Here is a 20,227-nt window from a genome sequence, read left to right as displayed (position 1 = left end):
CCAATAAACAGGCATAGCTAACCCCATGTCACATTTCAGTCTGCCATCTTGATTCAAAATGGTGCCTGGCACCCAACCATTGACATAGATCCCCTTGTGCCAAGTTTGGCAACATTAGCTCATGAGGTAGCCAAACTCATGCTAAAAAATGGGCAAAGTCATACCAAAGTGATGTTTTGGTACACTGTCTTGATTCAAAATGGCATCCAGCATCTAAATTTTGACAAGGACTGCCATCCCCACCTTGGGAATCCTTGTGTCGAGTTTGGTTATAATATTTCAAGAGGTGTCCGGTTGTATAGAAAACAGACATACCACTTTCCAAAATATATAGTAGATATTGGAACAGTTCCTAGACCTTCTATTCTTTAGCATATTTTGGATGCTTAATTGCTGTTTTTTTGAACAATGAAATTGTGAGAGAATCTTGCTGTCGACCCATTCTGAATACACTGATAACCATCTGCTTAATCTACGCTTGGAGGTGGCAGCTGACTCTATGAACGTGACAAACAGCTGAGCCATAGTGAAGCCTGCTTCCACTGTAGCTATAGCAATCTAGCTTCAGATGCAGGGACATTTGGACTCTGGGAATCACATTGTTTCCAATAATAATTTCCTGCAGATCTACAAAAATGGGCCCTGCTTGCTCCAAAAAAACCCAGCACAAATCAAATGACAAGCCATGTGAATGTATATCCAACTGTAGGTACACACATTTAGCTATCAGCAGCTGTGGACAGGCCAACTTCTCAGATTTTAAAAGTTGCTTTAGCATCTCAGGATACTGGCTTCTCAATCTCAACAGTGTAACTGCCCCATTTGTTCAAAATTCTACTTGGTCCTTGCACGGTTGGTTGGTTGGTTGGTTGGTTGGTTGGTTGGTTGATTTATAAAAATACAAAACCCACATCTATGACTCTCCTGCTTTTCTAGATTCTTGAGTCCAGCCAACTTTGCAAGGACCAAGTGGACTTTTGAACAGATATACATGCACATGCACACCACTCAGTCACATTCTGACCAACACACTTATTTTATTCACTCCTTTTCCCAATTGCCCTTAAAATCTGATCTACACCTGCTGAAGAATGAGCACTCAGCACTCAGGTTACAATTGTGGGATGTCCCCCTTCCAAAATGTAGCACCTTGAGGAGAAGGTTCTTAAGTCTTAAAAATACAAACAGTTCCTTACAATGAAGTAGCACAGTCCTCTCTACCATCTCATTTCCACTTCTCTGTTACAGATGTAAAATAGGGTTAAGTCGTTGGAATATTCAGCCAAGCAAATGGGAAGAGAACATGTCAGTTCAATGAAGCTTGAACCCTGTGTGCCAAAGAGGTACAGAAGTGTCAGCAGCTGCACTGCATTTACAAGATCTCCATTTAAGCTCCTTCTGGTGAGCTTAAAGTTGGGGTGAAAATTGAGAAAACTACTTTTCTGGGGGAGGGGGAGCAAATCTGCTGTTTATGTTCAATACCTATTTTGCTTTAGGTGCTGAGTGAATAGTGACACTGTGGTTACATGCAGTTAATGAAAATACACACACACACAAATTAGCCAAATGCTCATTTTTATTATACACGTTACAATGCATTTGCTACAGACTTTGCTAAAATTTACAAAAAAAGTAGGTTTCATAGTTTTTAAAAATAAACTTCTTTTTCTTATAAATTCATAAATAGGTGACAATAAAACGTCAAAATTGACTATTGTACGCAAGCTTTGTTCCCTTGCCATCTTGCATTCCACCCCACCTGGTAAACACTGTGCTAGGAAAAGCAAGACAGTTGCCGGTGATCAGAAAGATGGGCTCTAGGCCTGTTCCCAGAAACCTTGATTATTACAAGCAATAAAACTTCTAAAAAAATGCAGAACACTTCAGTTTACACCGGAGTTCTTCAAACCTTTTAAAGTCCTTTTTGGAATGAAGTGAATGAATTCAATATGAATCAGAACTTTCTCCCCACTATGTACGTAAGCCAGGCCTTTTTTATGGCTAGTGGAAGCTGCATGTCCCTGGGACATGAGATTTATTTTTTTAACCACACACCAACATCTGAGGCACTATTACAGAATAGGAAATGCCACTGACAACACAGAGCACATGAGGAACCTCCAAAGACCGTGTCAGTATTCATCACTAAATATTTCCCTAAAAACCACTTTCAAAAGTAGTGCAGGCATAATCTCTGTCACATTCCAGACTGTGCCAACACCACAATTGCAGACTTGCATTTCCATCCCCATCCCCAATACCTGAATTTATAGCCTTGTGCTATCTTTCTACAGATTCTACCATTAGACTATGACCTGATGGTCAGGCTTAGTTGCCAACAGCAACTAAGTGTGATAGACACATGCACACAAGACAAATTTCGCTGCACTTAATACACACCTCTGTATCTGCCCCCATGGATGGGCAAACAGCTGCAGGAATGGCATGCTTCTGAGCGGAGATGGGAGAAAGAAAAGGTTTAACTTGTCCTTCCCTATTACTGCCCAAACCATTGTAAGTTACTTTAGTCGGTGTATGTAAACTGAACTAGAGATAGTATTTGGATTAACCTGCTCACATCAAAGTACTGATTCTCATAAAGATATGCAATTTCAATATAGAAGAAGTTGTCCTTAAATTCCATTAATCTCAGCAGGACTTAAAGAGCTGCGGCCCAATACATATCACTTATTTCCCCCTGGCTATAAAAAACAATCCCAATCATGTATACTTAGTAGGGTCAATTGATTTCTATGGTACTTACTCCCCAGTACACATGTGTAGGATTGTACTCTTAGGCAGATTGGGGCACTATGTTCTTCTATTACATCTCTTGTATCACTATGGATGGGGACTGGAGAACACACATCACAATGCAGTTGCACAAATAGAGCTAATTTGCATGTGGGTCCCAAGGAAGTAAAACTGTGTATGGAAGGCTGGACATGCATGCATGTCTTTCTTGTGAGATCTAAAATTTTGGGAAGGTAGGGAATAGTTCTCTAAAGCTTGAGAATCTCTCAAACGTCCGCTCCCCGCTCCCCGCCCCAGGCAGAGAGCTTAAAAACAAAAACTTCCCTAGTTTTGTATACCACAGTACAAGCAACCAGATTTCATAAACTGCAAAATTATTAGCATCACAATAAGAGGACTGTGACCAACAGCAATATATTAAGAGCATGCACGTGTCTCACTCATGCACTTTTTATTTTCTCGAAATACAATCAAAGCAGCTAAGATAGTGTATAAGCACCATAGGCAACCATAGTATCAAGCCATTCCAGATTGTCTATTTACTATACCCTGTAAATTTCTTTCCTAGTTGTACAAATTAGAAGGGATTCAGGATCGCTGTGCAGTGAGGTAGAGAGCTTACACACTGGTCCTAAATACAGAGAGGTCCCATTCCATGCTATTTCCTGGTACCCAAATTTGGGACCAAGGGGAAAGTTTTCATCCACTAAATCACACCCATAATACCCAGCATGTTTTCCTTACACTTCTCAAGTTCCAGGTTTTCCACACTTCTGACAGCTCTGCCCATCTGAGCAATTCAAAAGTTGCCGTCACCAAGTCCTTAATTCTGATGCTGCCACCTCCCTGTTTATTTTAAAAGTTGAGAATAAAAGCGCAAAGCAGAGCCATGACCATAACAGGGCCAGAAAAACGTCAGGGAGGAGCAGGAAGAGGGAAGGAAAGGAAAGCAAACACAGATGTGAGAGCAAGGCAGAAGGCATTTACTTCTGCTGTTGCTGCCTGGATGATCGGTTTTAAAAGTAGGGAAAGAGGATTCAGAGAAACTGGTGCTATATCTAGTATGACTCACCATTTTGTTCTGAAGCAAAGATTGTATTTATTTAGACCACCAGGGTGACACTGCACATTTGAAAAAGAGGACAGAATGGAAGAGAAAGTAGGAACAGCTCTGCCAATTCCTCTACCTCCTCTTTCCATGAGAAATGTGCGAGTTCCTCCTTCAACATTACAGAGTTAGTGAAAAGAGCAAAAAGTGTGACGTCTCTTCCTACACTTTTAGGTAATATACGAAGTCACTCTGGCTGGATGATTGATTGTATGTGTGATGTATTACCTACTATGGTGGCCGATATTTGCTGCCACGTACATTCTGTTAGCGCACCGGTACAAATATTTGTCAGCACAAGCATTTCTGCTTGCCCAGTGGAACAATTTCCCCTCTTCTCTTCCCATACACTGTCCTGGGGGTTCTTCCCAACCCCCACAGGGCAAACTGAGAGGGCACAGGGAGGAGGAGACAGGGGAAAGCCCTTTTGTGGGCTTCCACTGGTGGGACCAGTTAGTTGAATCTGGCCTTTTGCTTTTAAATGTATTGTAAGTCACTTGGAGACCTTTGTGTCTAATAAAGAATAATCCAATCTCGTACTGGGTCAATGATAAACATAACGAGGTGCAAATATCTATATATATGTCCAATATTACCTAATTTCAGATGTTTCGAAAAAACACAAAAGGAAGGCACTGTACTAAATTCACATATTAGATTAACAAATATTTGCATAGATTATGCATTAAGATGGAAATTGCCAATAGGTTAGCAAGGCGGGCATCTAAAAAAAAAAAGCTATGACATTTGGAAAATATTTTTGTGGCCAAGTACTATGCTTATAAAAATGGTGAAATATATAGCACTTATAAACTATATTTTCCTTGTTGTATAGCAAAATTTATATTTAATCTTGCAAGCCAGTAAAGGAAGAAAAAAAAAGAACAACTACAAATAATAGTATTTTAAGGCTGATAGCTATTGCTATAAACAGAAAAGTTTTCAAAACTATGAGCTACTCTTTAAAAGTCTAGATTATGTTCCAACTGCCAGGAAACAGTTTTCAAAGATTTAGGCCATAAACTCTCCTCACAGGCTACATAATCACACATTTAATGTACTCTCTTCTAATGCAAGATTTAATGTACTAATGAAAGTCTTCCAAGTTAATTTGGACACAAATAGAACTCTATTTTAGTAAGTGTTTGTACTTTATTTTTAAAAAGCTCTGCTACAAAAAGAATCCAATTATAAATGGTAAAAAGCATGTCTGGTGCCATCAACTGTGAAAGGTATATATGTGCTTAACTGGCCAGGCAGGTTTAGTAACAGCATTTTTTGTGCAGAAAATATGCCACAAAACATGCTTTCTGTGTAACAAATGTGGCACATCTGAAGCACCCAAACCCTAACTGAGAATTGTCTTTAGTACAAATGATTATCTATTTAGTATCAGCATCAGAATCTTGTGTGTGCTCTATGTGCTGCTTCTAGCGATATCTGTGAAATCTGCCTATGCATCTACATTCTATGCTAAACTGATTTTGGCAAATGCATTTCCCTCTTCTATTGTTTTGTGTCTTTAGCATGCAAGTGTGTTTTATTCTGATCTAGCAATGTTGAATGATACAAGACAACTTCATTCATCTAAGGAAGTTGCACAATATTTTGAAAGAAAAACCTGGATTTAGGGCAAAGCAATTTGCAACTTATTTTTATATAACCTCTGACTGAACCAGACAAACTCCACAGATCATCTGCATGGTAGCTGAGGGCCAAAGCACATGATCTGGGCCAGTGGCAAAACAACCAGAAGACTGCTCCTCCGCTGCCACTGCTAAAGTAAAATGTGACTTAGCCCTGAGTCTTGAGGGAAAGAAAAGAAACCCTAGACAGAAAAATGCATTTATTTGTAGCAAATAATTCTTGTTTCCCAGTGTCCAAGATGGGTGATTCTTTCTATATGGTACTGGGACGCTTCTTTTGAGAGATGCATTTTCCGCCTGATTAAAAGATTTCCTACACAATAAACTTGTGGGAATCAGCTATTGGTTGTACGAAAAAGACTGAGGAAAAACAAAGTGCTTAGTTTCTTTCCAGTGATAAGAGACTGCTTTGAATGTTTTCTCACCAAGTTCCCCCATTAAAAGACCAGACCCAATAGTCTAGGGATACAATCCTGAATTCTACCCTGCAGTACATTCTGCCATCTTCCATCGGAGAGATCCCTAGGACAACTAGCACTACATGCCACTTGAGTACCAGACAAGGTCATTGTTGTCTCTGTTTATGGATGCATATCTGTTCCCGCCTTCCCAACCACAGATAAGCCCCTATTACACATTCACCAATCCCCAAGTAGTCATTACCACCAACTCCACCATCTCCTGGTAGGGCATCAGGTTTAAGCACTCTAGGAAGGGAGGGATCACACACAAAGAGTAGCTGCTTAGCCATCCCATCTGCTGCAACCTCATTACCACTTTTTCAATGAAACACTCGCAAGCACACACCGATCCACAGTGATACAGGTGGCTTTGGCAGCTGCCAGTTGCTTGCACTATTCTGTTAACAGCTCATGCCCTTTTACTAGGCACTGGCTCCAAAGGGTGTCAGAACACTCTGTAAATACGAGATAGGTTCGTATTACTCTTTAAAGTTAGGTCTCAAATTTACCTATGTTAGCGAAGAAGCAACAAGCATTTGTTCGTAACAAAAGCCAGTCCCTTCACAATGTTTGGTGAGCTACAGTACAGTACAATCTTATCTGTATGAGTGGCCTGGAGAAAGAACTCAACTTGTAGCAAATTCAGGGCTATTCAAGGGCTACAAGAGTAGGCTCACAAGGAACCCAATTTGGAAAAAGATCCATTGTATTCTGTTCATTCACTCTCAGGCGACATCAGAATACAGAATGTCAGACAACACTAACAGCTGAGTTCTGTGTATTCTCAGCATACTTGCTATAAAATGTGCATAGATCGGAGGCAGCAGGTCGATTCCGAAACCTTTGGTGGTCCCAGAATAATGTTTTGAACTGGGAGCTTGTGACTACAATCGTGTGAGCAGAGTCCAGTGGGATCCTGTTCACTTAAACCCTGGAAATCTTATATAGATCACACCCAGAATGTAGATTTAAGGATCAATTTCTAAAATCACCACCGTCATCATCGTGGGAGCACCATCAAGTCAGGATCCATCCAAAGTGATCCTAAAGATGTAATGGCATCAGTTCATCAAAGAGTTAGCTGGAGGAGACCCTTACAGCCCTCAGTTGATTTGAGACCTGGCTATGATGTAAACTTTCCTGCGCAACACAGGCACATCAGTTTAGGGCTTGGCCTAAAGCAGATGGATCCAAGCCCACTAGGCACAGTTGCTAATCAGCTTCCATTCGTTTAAATTATGCAACCGAAGTGCCTGGAGGACTGTACTCACAGTGTAGAAACATTTGTTTGATACCAACAATTAGTTAAGGTAATCACTGGAGTTTTCTGTAACTCCCAAATACAGTGATCAGTTACTGCTGGGCAATCAGTGCTTTTTTAATTTCTGGATGCAGTGCACCTGACGTCTCCTGGTATGAAGTCCTATTTAGAAGCAAAACTTCTTTGTCACACCTCACACTGCAATGTAAAACGTAGTTGTGAAAACTATCCCTAACAGAAAGTAAGGCCTCTTTATTTATTATATCTAACACACTTGAAATCAAAGCCACTGCTCTCAAAACTACAAGCAAAAATACAACAGAACCCATTTTGGGTCCATCTTTGATTGGAAACAGTGGGATGAGTTTTTTAATTAAACAAATTTTACAGTCAGTTACTTTGTAAGACAAAAACCAAAACAGACAGAAGGTGCCATATTTTTTATAGCTATGGGTGGATTTTCTGATTAATCATATCAATTTCTAAAAATGATCTGAGATACCAAACTTATCCAGGTCTTCTCTCTTTAATGCTAATTGAAATAATCATAAATTGATGTTTTTGAATTATAATCTGAATTTACAATATGGATTTTCCTAACACAATCAGGGACTTCTGAGTGTCCAGGTGCAGGGACTTGCTTTTCAGAGACTTTGTCCTTTGCTCTGAATTGAAGGCCTTTTAATAGGTACAATACATTAAGCACTGAAAAGCTGGCTTAACAGCTTGCAGATACTTTGGAGTTGAAACCAAAGAAAAGTGCACTGAAAGTTTACTTTCCACCCCCTCTTTCTTCTAACAGGCCCCCAGTCCCTGTTGTATGGAGTGGGATGTATCACGGGGGTGGGGGGAGAAAACTGAGAGGAAAGAGGAGATCCCTGAAAATCAGTTGGAGACACCTTCTGCAAGTGGGAAAGTCAGCTTCCTTTAGCCTCCATTGATGCATTTTTTCTGTGGTTTCAATCCTTTATTCATCCTATTTTAGTTTTAAGGTGCTAAAAAGAGAAAAAAAATGTGGGCAACATCTGCACATCTTAACTACAGGAATAACCTTAACCTGAGACGAACACAAACTCTCCTTAAGTTAAATGTGCCGAGCAGAAACAGTCACATAGTTTCATTAATACATTGCAGATCTACAAAAAAAAAAAAAAGATTTTTTTTCCCCTTACAGAAACGAGAAGATACCATTTGAAAGAACGTGCTGTGGCATCCACAAGAGAACAGGCTCAATGATTTAAAAGGGTTATCCTACAACTCACAAAATGTGTCCCACATTGGGAGCTCCTGAGCCAAATTCTGACATGAGAGCAATTGCTTCATGATTTATAGGGGCTCCATAACATGGGTGGACATTTAAGGAAAATTAGCAGGGATCACCTATACCTGACTGTGCAGTTTACAGACACTTCTCAATTTCTTAACAAAACTGGCCCAGACAAACTTCACGAGGAGCTGATTTCATGGCACAAAAAAATAAAACAACCTTAAATAATTTATGATTTGCAATTTCTTCCACAAATTTAATATCTAAAGTTAAATAGGAAGAAGCTCTAGCTGGATGACATCCTATGGAAAAAAATACTCCAGCAACAACATTAATGATCAGCATATGTAACTGAAACTAAGCTTCAATAAAAATGATTTGATGCACTGCAGCAATTAAAGAAGCAAATGGTAAAACAAAACAAAAACATCATCTTTTCATAGGTACTGAATATGAATTTTAAATGAAATTAATAACACTGAATATTAGAGGTACACAATGTTATCTCCAAGAAGGGGGCTATAAAAATGTGCAAAATAAATGATGAACAAACCTTAATATTGACATTACAATCCTAAGCCTATTTACTTGGAAGTGAGCCTGATGAATTTTCAAAGGCATTTACGTTCCAAGAAGGTTCTGTTGAAATCAGTAGGACTTCCATTCAATGAAATGTTTTTAGGATCAAGTCTTCCAAGATGGAAATAAAGAAAATAAATTAGTGACCCATGTGTTCAGTTCAGTTCTGCTCATACTGGTTTCTCTGTTTGCCTGAAAAATGTGAGACAAAAAACTGTCCAGCTAGCTTTGCACCCGCAGCATTAATCAACCCTCACCACATGCTACATTTAATGTCTAGAAAAACCTATCTTCTATGGAGGTTCCTCATATTGAACAAATGTTAGCTGATTTGTCCTATATAGGAAACTTTCAAGTATTTCATACTTGAAACGTCCCTGCAGAGAAATTGAATGACACTGTGTGGTTTCTGATTCTTTGATTCTTGGAATGCTGAGAGTTTAAAAACAGAGGCAGTGTTAAGACTCACTGACATAAAAGTAGAAGTGTCTTCTTCTGTACAAGCTCCCGTGTACAGGGATTTACAACAGGTAACACAGTAATTTCTTGTTCAGACAATTTCATACAAAGAGATCCCAGTGGCTTCCTTCTGTGCAACTTAACTTTCAAATTGCACAAGTTCCTCTGAAAAGAAGGTGGTAGAAACTGCTACAGAGTAACGGCCGTGGAAGGCTAACTTTTAGATCTACAAAAGAAAGCCCCTTCATATTGAAAATTATCCTGCAAATGTTAATGTCTAACCTACAAAAATATTGGGCTTGCAGGAAAAGGATACTGCTGCTTTGTTATGCAGCACGGTGTGTGTGTGTGTAATTATAAGGGAAGGACATGTACCCTCGTAATTCCAGCAAGAGTTAGAGATAACATAACCTGCATCAGCAACCACACCCCCATCCTTCCACATCCTTGCTGTCAAGTTTGATGCTGTCTGTGTTTTGCTCACTGAACATGGGGCCTCCGTGCCGCATCATTAACTCTGTTGCCATCTTTACAAAAGCCTCCTCCACGTTGCTGGAGTCCTTTGCAGAAGTCTCTATGGCACAGGTGATGTCATAGTGCTCAGCCAGACTCTGAGCTTCCTCTAGCTGAACCTCCCGACGGTCACTTAGGTCAGACTTGTTTCCTGGCAGGAGAAAGTGGAATTGTTTACAGATTAATTTTGTAAATGCATCTCCTACGGTCAGGGAAAGTGTTCAGCCATGGGAGGGAGGGGAGAGACACAATAGCAGTGACTCGTGGAAGGGTGCTTGGAAAGCAGCAGGATCGCACAGGTGAAGGAAGTAGGCTGGAGATGAGATGCCACTTATCTTGGAGATGAGAAAGAGCAGGTGAAAGTAGAAGCTGATAGAAAGTCTGTGGAGGAAGGACGAAGAAATCCAAGCCACTATAGGTTTATAACATTTTGCACTCTGGATTGTGGATTTAAAATTTCATCCTGTTTTGATGCTTAGAAAGCATTCACCTTCAACATAGTTACTTTGTCTAATTAAAGGTTCTGTGCAGCCCACACACTATAAATCCCTATACTAATGTTCATTTTCCTTATTCTGTATTTCATTGGCGGTGTTTGGACATCACAATAAACCATGGTTTGTCTTGATTGGAATGAGTCTAACCTCCACCCAGGCTCACGCATTCCCCAATCCCCTGTTAGAATTCCTGCTCCATGTTGGGAATTCCATTCCACCCTTGCTGCAGATATGTGGGATTGTTACATGTCACATGTTTGCAGCAAGGGTGGAATGGCATTCCCAACATCCCCTCCTCTGGCACAGCCACAAGGATAAGACTGAAAGCTTTCGCTTCCACTTTTTATTAACTGCAGCTTATCATGTCATCCAAAGCCAGCTAACGGTGGTGAACCTTAACTGGAGAAGGTGGAAACAAGCCAGCTTCAAACCATGAAACTGGCTTGTTTCAAACAATCTGTAGATGAGATTCACCACCAAGGATGTAACATTAAACTGTGGTTTAAATACAACTTTTACCTCTGGAAGTAATATGATTCTGAATGTCTACCTACAGTGCCAGTTCTAGACAAACATTGTATATATAAACTGCAATGAAGAGTAAAATATATCCGTAACAAAGTACATTTGGCATATTGGACATAAGCTATAGTTGTTTGTGCTATTCAGTTTAAAGCAGGGCTTTTTTTCAGGCGGAACTCAGTTCCAGCACCTCTCAGGTAGACGCCATTGCCATTATAAGAGAACAAAGGAGGCATTCATGGTGAGTTCCTCTTTTTCTAGAAAAACAGAACTGGCTTAAAGTATGTTGGAGCTTTACCATATATTATAAACTATAAGAGTCAAATCCTAAAGGACTTGAAGGCTCAAGAGTGCTTTGCTCAAATAATTCCTAGTATTTTAAAATGTATTTTTGAATTTGAAAAAGAATAAAGGCTATAGAATCCTAAACCAGTTTTTCCCAAGAGCAAACAAAAATGCATGATGTGGAAATGTGAACTGCAGTAGGAACCAAAAGCCAAAGCTTTCCAAACTCTGAGAATATATGTCTCTTCATCTCCAAGATATCCAGGAAATAAAGAAAATGTCTCTGCACTGGCTGCTATTGTCCTATTAAGTAGAGGAATAGCAATTTGTATTTCTAGCTCATTCCAAAATATACCCCACACTCACCAATCAGCAATTGTACTATGTTGGAACCTGCATATTTCCTCACATCCTCGATCCAGCGAGGAATAGACTGGAAAGAGCCTCTCTTGCTGATGTCATAGGCTAGAATAGCTCCATTGGCACTTCGATAGTAACTCTGGGTGATGGTCCGAAACCGTTCTTGACCAGCTGTGTCCCAGATCTGCAACTAAAAAAATAAAGAAGTTGTTAGGTCTTAGAAGATATTGGTTGTATTTCTCAGGCGATATGCCTTATCTCAACATGGGGGGGAGGGAAATATTTACTACAGAAGTGTACAGGTTTTTTTTTGTTTTAATAAAAAAATTAAATAGAGAGAGAAATGGGTTTGGATCCCTTCCAGTCGGGATTCAGGCCTCATCAAGGGACTGAAACTGCCTTGGTCGCACTGGTTGATGATCTCTGGCGGGCTAGGGACAATGGTGAGAGCTGTTTCCTAGTTCCGCTGGATATCTCAGTGGCTTTTGACACCATTGACCATAACATCCTTCTGGACCGTCTAGAGGGGCTGGGAGCTGGGTGAACTGTTATGCAGTAGTTCTGCTCCTTCCTCCTGGACAGTGTTCAGAAAGTGGTGGTGGGGGATGAGTGTTTAGACCCCTGGGCTCTCACTTGTGGGGTGTCTCAGGGTTCTGTCCTCTCCCACATGCTTTTCAACATCTACATGCAGCCGCTGGGAGAGATCATCAGGGGGTTTGGACTGGGTGTTCATCAGTATGCGGATGATACCCAGCTCTACCTCTCTTTCAAATCAGAATCAGTGAAGGCCCTGTGTGAGTGTCTGGAGGCGGTTGGAGGATGGATGGCAGCTAACAGATTGAGGTTGAATCCTGACAAGACAGAATTACTGTTTTGGGGGGACAGAAGGTGGGCAGGTGTGGAGGACTCCCTGGTCCTGAATGGGGTAACTGTGCCCCTGAAGGACCAGGTGTGTAGCCTGAGAGTCATTTTGGACTTACAGCTGTCCAAGGAGGCGCAGGTCAATTCTGTGTCCAGGGCAGCTGTCTACCAGCTCCATCTGGTACGCAGGCTGAGACCCTACCTGCCCGCAGACTGTCCTGCCACAGTGGTGCATGCTCTAGTTATCTCCCGCTTGGAGTACTGCAATGTGTTCTACTTGGGGCTACCTTTGAAGGTGACCTGGAAACTACAACTAATCCAGAATGCGGCAGATAGACTGGTGATTGGGAGCGGCCACCGAGACAATATAACACAAGTCTTGAAAGACCTACATTGGCTCCCAGTACGTTTCCAAGCACAATTCAAAGTGTTGGTGCTGACCTTTAAAGCCCTAAATGGCCTCGGTCCAGTATACCTGAAGGAGCGTCTCCACCCCCATTGTTCTGCCTGGACACTGAGGTCCAGTGCCGAGGGCCTTCTGGCAGTTCCCTCGCTGCGAGAAGCCAAGTTACAGGGAACCAGGCAGAGGGCTTTCTCGGTAGTGGCACCCGCCCTGTGTAACACCCTCCCACCAGATATCAAAGAGAAAAATAACTACCAGACTTTTAGAAGACACCTAAAGACAGTCCTCTTTAGGGAAGCTTTTAATGTTTAATAGACTATTGTATTTTAATATGTTGTTGGAAGCCGCCCAGAGTTGCTGGGGAAACCCAGCCAGATGGGCGGGGTATAATTATTAAATTATTATTATTATTATTATTATTATTATTATTATTATTATTAGTGGACCATGTCCTATATAGGAAACTTTCAAGTATTTCATATGAAATGTCCCTGCAGAGAATTTGTTTTAATAATATTTTTAAACATGAGATGAGAAATGGGTATATGTGGACCATGTCTACAGATCAGAAATCTCATTTCAATCTGCCACTGTGTTTTCAAACTCTGCACACATATGGGCTGTCATTCTATTCAAACAGCTGCAGATTAGAGTTGTAGAGTTGGAAGGGATCCTCAGGGTCATCTGGTCCAACCCCCCCTGCAATACAGGAATCTTAACTAACACATCCATGACAGATGCCCATCCAACATCTGTTTAAAAACGTCCAATAAAGGAGAGTCCGCCACCTCCTGAGCACTGTCAAACAGCTCTTACTGTCAAAATCTTATTCCTGAAATCTAGTTGGAATCTCCTTTCTTGTAACAATATTTTAAATAACCTGCTTACAAGCTATACTGGTTTTTGTACACCAGTACTTGTACCTTGAACTTAGGCTGGTAGCTAATTGCAAGCTAATGCAATTTGTTCAAGAGTAGAGCAATAGGATGGGAATATTCTGTCCCAGTGAGCAGTGAAGTTGTCTCACTTTGCACAAGCTGCAGCTTCTTGGCAAGCCTTGAGGGCAGCCCCATATAGAGCACATTGCAGTAATCCAATCTGGAGGTTGCCAGCAAATGAATGACAGTGGTCAAGGTTCTGAAATGGATGTAGTTGTCTTACCAACTGAAGCTGGTAAAAGGTACTCCTAGCCACTGAGGGACTGGGCCTCTAGTGACAGAGATAGATTGCATCCCCAGCTGCAAAACTGCTGCTTCGGGGGGACTACAACCCCATCCAAATAAGACAATACCCACAGTGTCTCCATCTTACTATCAAACAGTCAATTAATAGTATCAATTACTATCAATATTGGCCCTTCTCCAGCCCACCACTTGGTCCCGCCACTGGTCCTGGGCTTGCATAGTTTCTCCTGATTCAAATGTTACAGAGAAGTAGAGATGGGTATCATCAGTGAACTGATGACACCGCACCCCAAATCTCCCAATGACCACTGCCAACAGCTTCATTTAGACATTAAACAGCATTCGGGACATTACAAAAGATCATATTTAACAAAACAAATTATCAGATAGCCCTACAGAAGGTTCATTTAATAAGAAATCAATGTTCTTTCAAAATATTTGCATAAGCAACACATGGGTTTTTTAAAAATTCCTTGTTGTAAAATCAAGTGCTGAGCAAAGGTGAGCAAGTTACTAAAGTACACAATAATTTGAAAAGTATTCAATTTCTGCCCAATTAATATAGCTAATTTGTGGTAGATTTATGAATAGACATCTCTTCAGGGTCAAGTAACAAAAACTAGAGATGCCCCAAGCTCACACTTGATTGACTTTGATGGGCAAATCTTGTAGCATCTGGGGTTGTACTAGCAGCCCCTGTAGTTTGCTTTCATGGACCTACTACAGCAGGCATAGGCAAACTTGGCCCTCCAGCTGTTTTGGGACTACAACTCCCACCATCCCTCGCTAACAGGACCAGTGGTCAGGGATGATGGGAATTGTAGTCTCAAAACATCTGGAGGGCCGAGTTTGCCTATGCCTGTACTACAGCATGATTTGCTGTTCATAAGAACACAGCTATCCAGTGTCAAGCCACAAACTAGCCAACCTTGTCAGGGTATTGCTTCAGGCATTTGCATGGGTAGAACAAAAAGATCTATTTTAGCATTCAAGATCAGGAAATCCTGCCAGATGCATGTGAAATAGAATGAGAGTTAAGTGTCAACATGGAGCAATCTGATAACTAGCTGCAATGATCCGTAAATGCTATCTCCTTCTTCCTTGACCTTCCTACCACAGTAACAGCTTTTTGCAGTTATCTGTTGATAAAACAAAGGCTTAGAGGATGCAGAGAAGTCTTGTACAGTATTCTCTCAACTTGCCTCAAGGAAGTACTTCTCATGATGACACTGCACTTTCTCAGTTCAAAGCACAAAGTTACTGCTGTAAAGGTGCAGTTCTTTCCACAGCTAGTAGGCCACAGTAATTTGGTTTGCTGCCTAGAACATGATAATATAAGTGCCAGCCACACTTCTGGATAATGATTGTAACATTGCTGAGCAAGCAATATAAATCCTTCTTCCCGCATCCCCAAACCATACCCTGAATCTAACCACTAGCACTCAACATCCGAAGAGGAAATTAAAATGGGAACCTAAACTGACCAGTCTCCAGACAAAGGGTGGATAAATCCCTTGTCAGTTCTTTTGTTTCATACACAAACTCAGTCTTGAGACATTAGCTGGATGGTCCAACAAAGCTAATAGAAGTTGGCAAGTCAGAATTCCAAAGTGACTCACAGGAGAGAGGCACTTCAGGCTCTTGCCCACCAAAGCAATTATGGGGTGGGAGAAGACAACAGAAATGACTCCCATCCTGATTAATACTATATGGGGTGGGGAGTTAACCTGCCCTTCCCATGCAGTAACCCCAATGCTTAAACATGCTAGTGATAACAGCCGTGGGAAGGAGGAAGGCAGGGAGGTTTCAGGGGTAGCTGCAAAGCAAATGGGGGCGCTCCTCATCACTGTGATGCCTGGGAGAACACGGATGTGGATGGATTGCTCCTTCTTATTTTCTTTGCTCTACAAACTATTTTGCCAATTCCCTCTCTCACATTCAGTTCCCACCCTCATTCTGTTCTGGAAGGTTGGGGGATGCTATGTGTGTCATGTATTCAGTGAGACTGAAATGCATTGTGGTTAATTAACACATCAACTATCCCCACAGCCTTCTGCAATTAAAAACACTATCCTGATTTACCTCTTAAAATAAATACCTTTCGTTTTTACTGAACAAAATAAAACTATGGTACCCCTGTAATCAAGAAGAATGCAAATGCAGCTTGCAGTATTTTTCTCAGAACACATATTCAAGCTTATGGAAGGTTTTCAAACTTGTAAAAAACTGCCCATTTGACAATGGTTTTATGCGAGGAGTAAGCAGTCACACAGATAAGACATTGGTCCCATTTTATCTTCCTGCAACAGGGTCAAAGCTCCACATATGGGAAAGCTCATTTAAATCAAGCCAAGTACTGAACACCGCTAAGGAAGTCTGAAATGTCATTTGAATTTCTCAAATGTAAGACTATCCAAAATTAGTTCAAAATACCAAAAAAAACCTGTGTATCATCTACTAGTGGGATCTAAAGGCAGACTATGTGTATCTAGTTTCTTCTACAGTAATGTGTAACTGCCAATCACAGGAAATTTATTTTTATTTTATGCCACATGTAAGAAGCCTTCTTTAGCTTTTCAGCTGGCATGCTCTACTCCAAGAGCCCTTCAGAGAGACACCTGGTACTAGGTGGAGTCCCAGGAAGGAAAATATTTGCAATTCATGTGTGTGTTTGGCATATAAACTTGACCAAGCTTCAGTCTCAGAGGAAAAATGTCCCAACAGCCTTTTTGCTGGGGAAAAAGGAAAAAAGAGACTAAAAATATAAATGTATATTTAGATAAAAATAAAAATAAACCTTGGGGGCGTTAATTAATGGAATCCTCTTCCAACACATAAGGTAAAGTAAAACTACCATGTTTATTAACGTTTTTCATCCACCCCAGCAGCTTACATAGCCTATATTTAAAAGTAGATACATCTACCACATAGGAAATCATGTAGGTCTCTCTCTCTCTCTCATACTACAGCACAGAAGGGAAGCTATGGCCCTCGAAATGTTGGTGGGTTCCACTTCCCATAATCCCTGACTATGGATCACGCTGGCTGGGGTTGAAAGGAGTTGGAGTCAAGTAACATCTAAAGGGCCACAGCTTCCCCACCCCTGACAATGTTAGTTAATATTCCAAGGTTGTATCTGATGAAGTTGTACTGATAGTGCAAAGAGTGTCTTGAGTTTTAATCCTGGTACGGACGCACTCTGCACTGCACAGTCATAGCAATGTCTATGGTAATGAGCATTTGCCCTTGGGAAAACAGTATCACTCTGCTATTTGTTTCGAAACGAAGAGGGCATCTGGAAAAGCATTCTATTTACTTTGCTAGTACTTTGGACAGTTTTCTAAGCCACTTTAGAAAGATGAGTCATATGATAAAGCAGTTGCGCGACAAGTTTGTTGACATTTGTTGCAAGCCTATTCTTAAACCTGTTTAGCACCGTCTGAAGCACTTTTCCAAACCAGCTTAGAAAATCCTGGTGTGATGCTGAAGAAAAGGATACAGTCATAACACCAAACATATTTGAGGCTCTCTCCTATTACTTATATGCACTGTGCATTCTAGGTACTGTACATGTCACATTGTGGACAGGGAGATTCAAAAATGGTTTTTAGTGTAATCCTTTAGCTTCCATTTCTCAGTCAAAAAGGGGAAAATGGCATTTGCTGTGAGGTCTAACAACGTAAGAGGCACAAATAGCCTAAAGATATGTCAATTTTTTAGAAAGGTACTGTGTTAGCATGATTTTAAAAGGACATTAGACAGGCAAAAACAAAACCTTAGGGTTGCATGAGGCTGAAATCATGTTTAAACTGACTTGCCAGTCCCTGTGTGTGCAGCATTAGTACGTAAACACAGCAAACACATAGGCTATGGATCCTAAGTCTGTGTGTAGCAACAGAAAAAAGAAAGAAAAGAAAAGCTTACAGTATTACAGCACAAGCCTTTGTAGTTAGCAGCACTCAACAGATGTGTGACGTGGACTGTTGGGAGCTTTATGGCTTAAAACCAAGTTAACTAGGTGATAACAGAACACACCCTGATAATTAGAGAACTGTGTACCATATCCTGTACATTTTATTATCGCCACTGATGTGATGGTGATTTTGAACAGTTTATGTAACATCCTTTTGAAGTTTCCTTTAGGTATGCTCCAACAGAGGTTATCCTGGAGCTTCCTCATAAATAACTTTGGAAGTATTTCGAATTCATAAGCAATTGCAGAAAGGTATACAACATTCCCAAAGGGATTTCCATACAAGGTTATGTATACACATAAGGTTTGAAATGCACAGGGAACATTTTTTTGCAGAGCACCTTTATACATAGCACTTTTCAATTGTATATCCCTTTTTACAGTATTATACGCCCACTGAATTGCTTCACTCTGAGGAACTGGCACTGTTACAAGTGCCACATAATCCTTGTTCAAAACTTGTAAGAAGTTGATCTTTCATTGTGGTAGCCACCCACACATGGAGCTCCATGCCTACTCACACGAGGCAGGTGCCTTCACTATACTCTTTCCGGGGCTTCCTACAAACATTTTTATTTAGGCAAGCCAATACAGACTTAAGAAGGTTGACATGCATTTTAATATCTTATTGTTGATTTCTAAAAAAAGTGTTAAATACTTGTTTTTAACTGATTTTTACTGATGATTTTATTGTTTTTTGTAAACTGCTCTAAGGTTTTAGTACAATCAACTGATCTATAAATATTTTTAAATAATCAGACTTTGCACAAAACAGGAGTTACTATCTGTACTATCAGCACATCCAGATAGGCAGTTTCCCAAGTGGCGTGCATCAATGTTCTCTACATCCCTCTGCCATAATAGGAAGTGGCCTAAGAAAATGCACTGTATATACATGACAGCAGCAAGCACCTGAGAAGCACATCCTTGACACAAAATGGATTAAAACCATTCCTGCAGTATGCTCTTTAGATCGACCAGCAGTGTGGGCCAGGGAAGACATTGTGCATCCAACTCTGTACAGTGGTACCTTAGTTCTCAAACGCTTTGGTACTCAAATGCCTTGGTTCCCAAACACCGAAAACCAGGAAGTGTCCTGCTTTTCAAACATTTTTCGGAAGCCGAACGTCTGATGCAGTTGTCAGCTTTTGTTTCCAGGGCGCCTGCACCAATCAGAAGCCGCACCTTGGTTTTTGAACATTTCGGAAGTCAAATGGACTTTTGGAACGGATTAAGTTCAAGAACCAAGGTACCACTGTATGTGTGTTATCGCACGAAGTGCACACAGTCCAAACTTTCTCAGCTACCACACCTGATGCCCTTACCTGTTGGTCCGGGGTGGGGCAAAGTTTGTTTGTTTGAAATTAGTATAGTGCGTTTAGGGTAAAGTTCTAGCACAAACCCTTCAGCAAAGTCTGTTGGCAATGAATTCAGTGCACCTCTGTGGATGTCAGGAGAAGGACAGAGAGGTCTGGTGCCACCTAAGCCCGCCTTCCCCCACACCTGTTACCTGCCTAGCTAGTGGGGGTGGGAGGAGCAAGAAGCCCCTTCCCTTGCAAACTGGGGCGGGGCGGGGGGTCGTGGCGAGAGGCAGGCCAGCCAGCCCCCCCTCTTGCTTGTCACCCTCCCTCCTCTCACACTCGGTCCAACCCCCACCTTGACCCGCTTGCCCTGGATCTCCAGGCTCTTCATGGTGAAGTCCACGCCGATGGTGCTGCCCTGCCTCTCGGCGAAGGCCCCGGTCTTGAAGCGCTGCACCAGGCACGTCTTGCCCACGCTGGCGTCGCCGATCAGCACCAGCTTGAAGAGGAAGTCGTAGCGCTCCTCCGGGTCCGGCCCAGGGGGCGCTCCTGCCACGGGGGGACCCGGCATGGCGGCAGCGGCGGAGGCGGCGGCGCTGGCGCTGGGGCACCTCTTGCCGCTGCTTCCTTTGGCCTCCTCAGCTCCACAGCGGCGGGGAGCTCCGCGGCGCCGGGCCCGGCCTAGCGCTGAGCTCGCCGCCCCTTGAGCGCCTGTCTGGGCCGCGACTGCGACCGCCTCAGCATCGTCCCCGGCCCCGCCAGACCGGGTGACTGGGCATGCGCAGTGGGAGCC

At 41.8% G+C, this 20,227-nt stretch overlaps 1 protein-coding gene across 1 annotated transcript; it reads right to left on the bottom strand.

Moving 5' to 3' along the window:
* Positions 1–1,558: 1,558 nt before the first annotated feature.
* On the bottom strand, positions 1,559–20,222 carry RAB43 (RAB43, member RAS oncogene family). Its single transcript, XM_083603143.1, has 3 exons — positions 19,790–20,222; positions 11,719–11,902; positions 1,559–10,199 (listed from the first exon to the last, which is right to left on the bottom strand). The coding sequence occupies exons 1-3, from the start codon at positions 20,003–20,005 to the stop codon at positions 9,952–9,954; spliced, it is 648 nt and encodes a 215-aa protein (XP_083459269.1). The 5' UTR covers positions 20,006–20,222; the 3' UTR covers positions 1,559–9,951.
* Positions 20,223–20,227: the final 5 nt, after the last annotated feature.

The sequence above is a fragment of the Podarcis filfolensis genome (assembly GCF_964270895.1).
Source record: "Podarcis filfolensis genome assembly, chromosome: 2".
Classification (NCBI taxonomy): domain Eukaryota; kingdom Metazoa; phylum Chordata; class Lepidosauria; order Squamata; family Lacertidae; genus Podarcis; species Podarcis filfolensis.
This window is presented reverse-complemented; position numbering and strand designations above follow the sequence as displayed.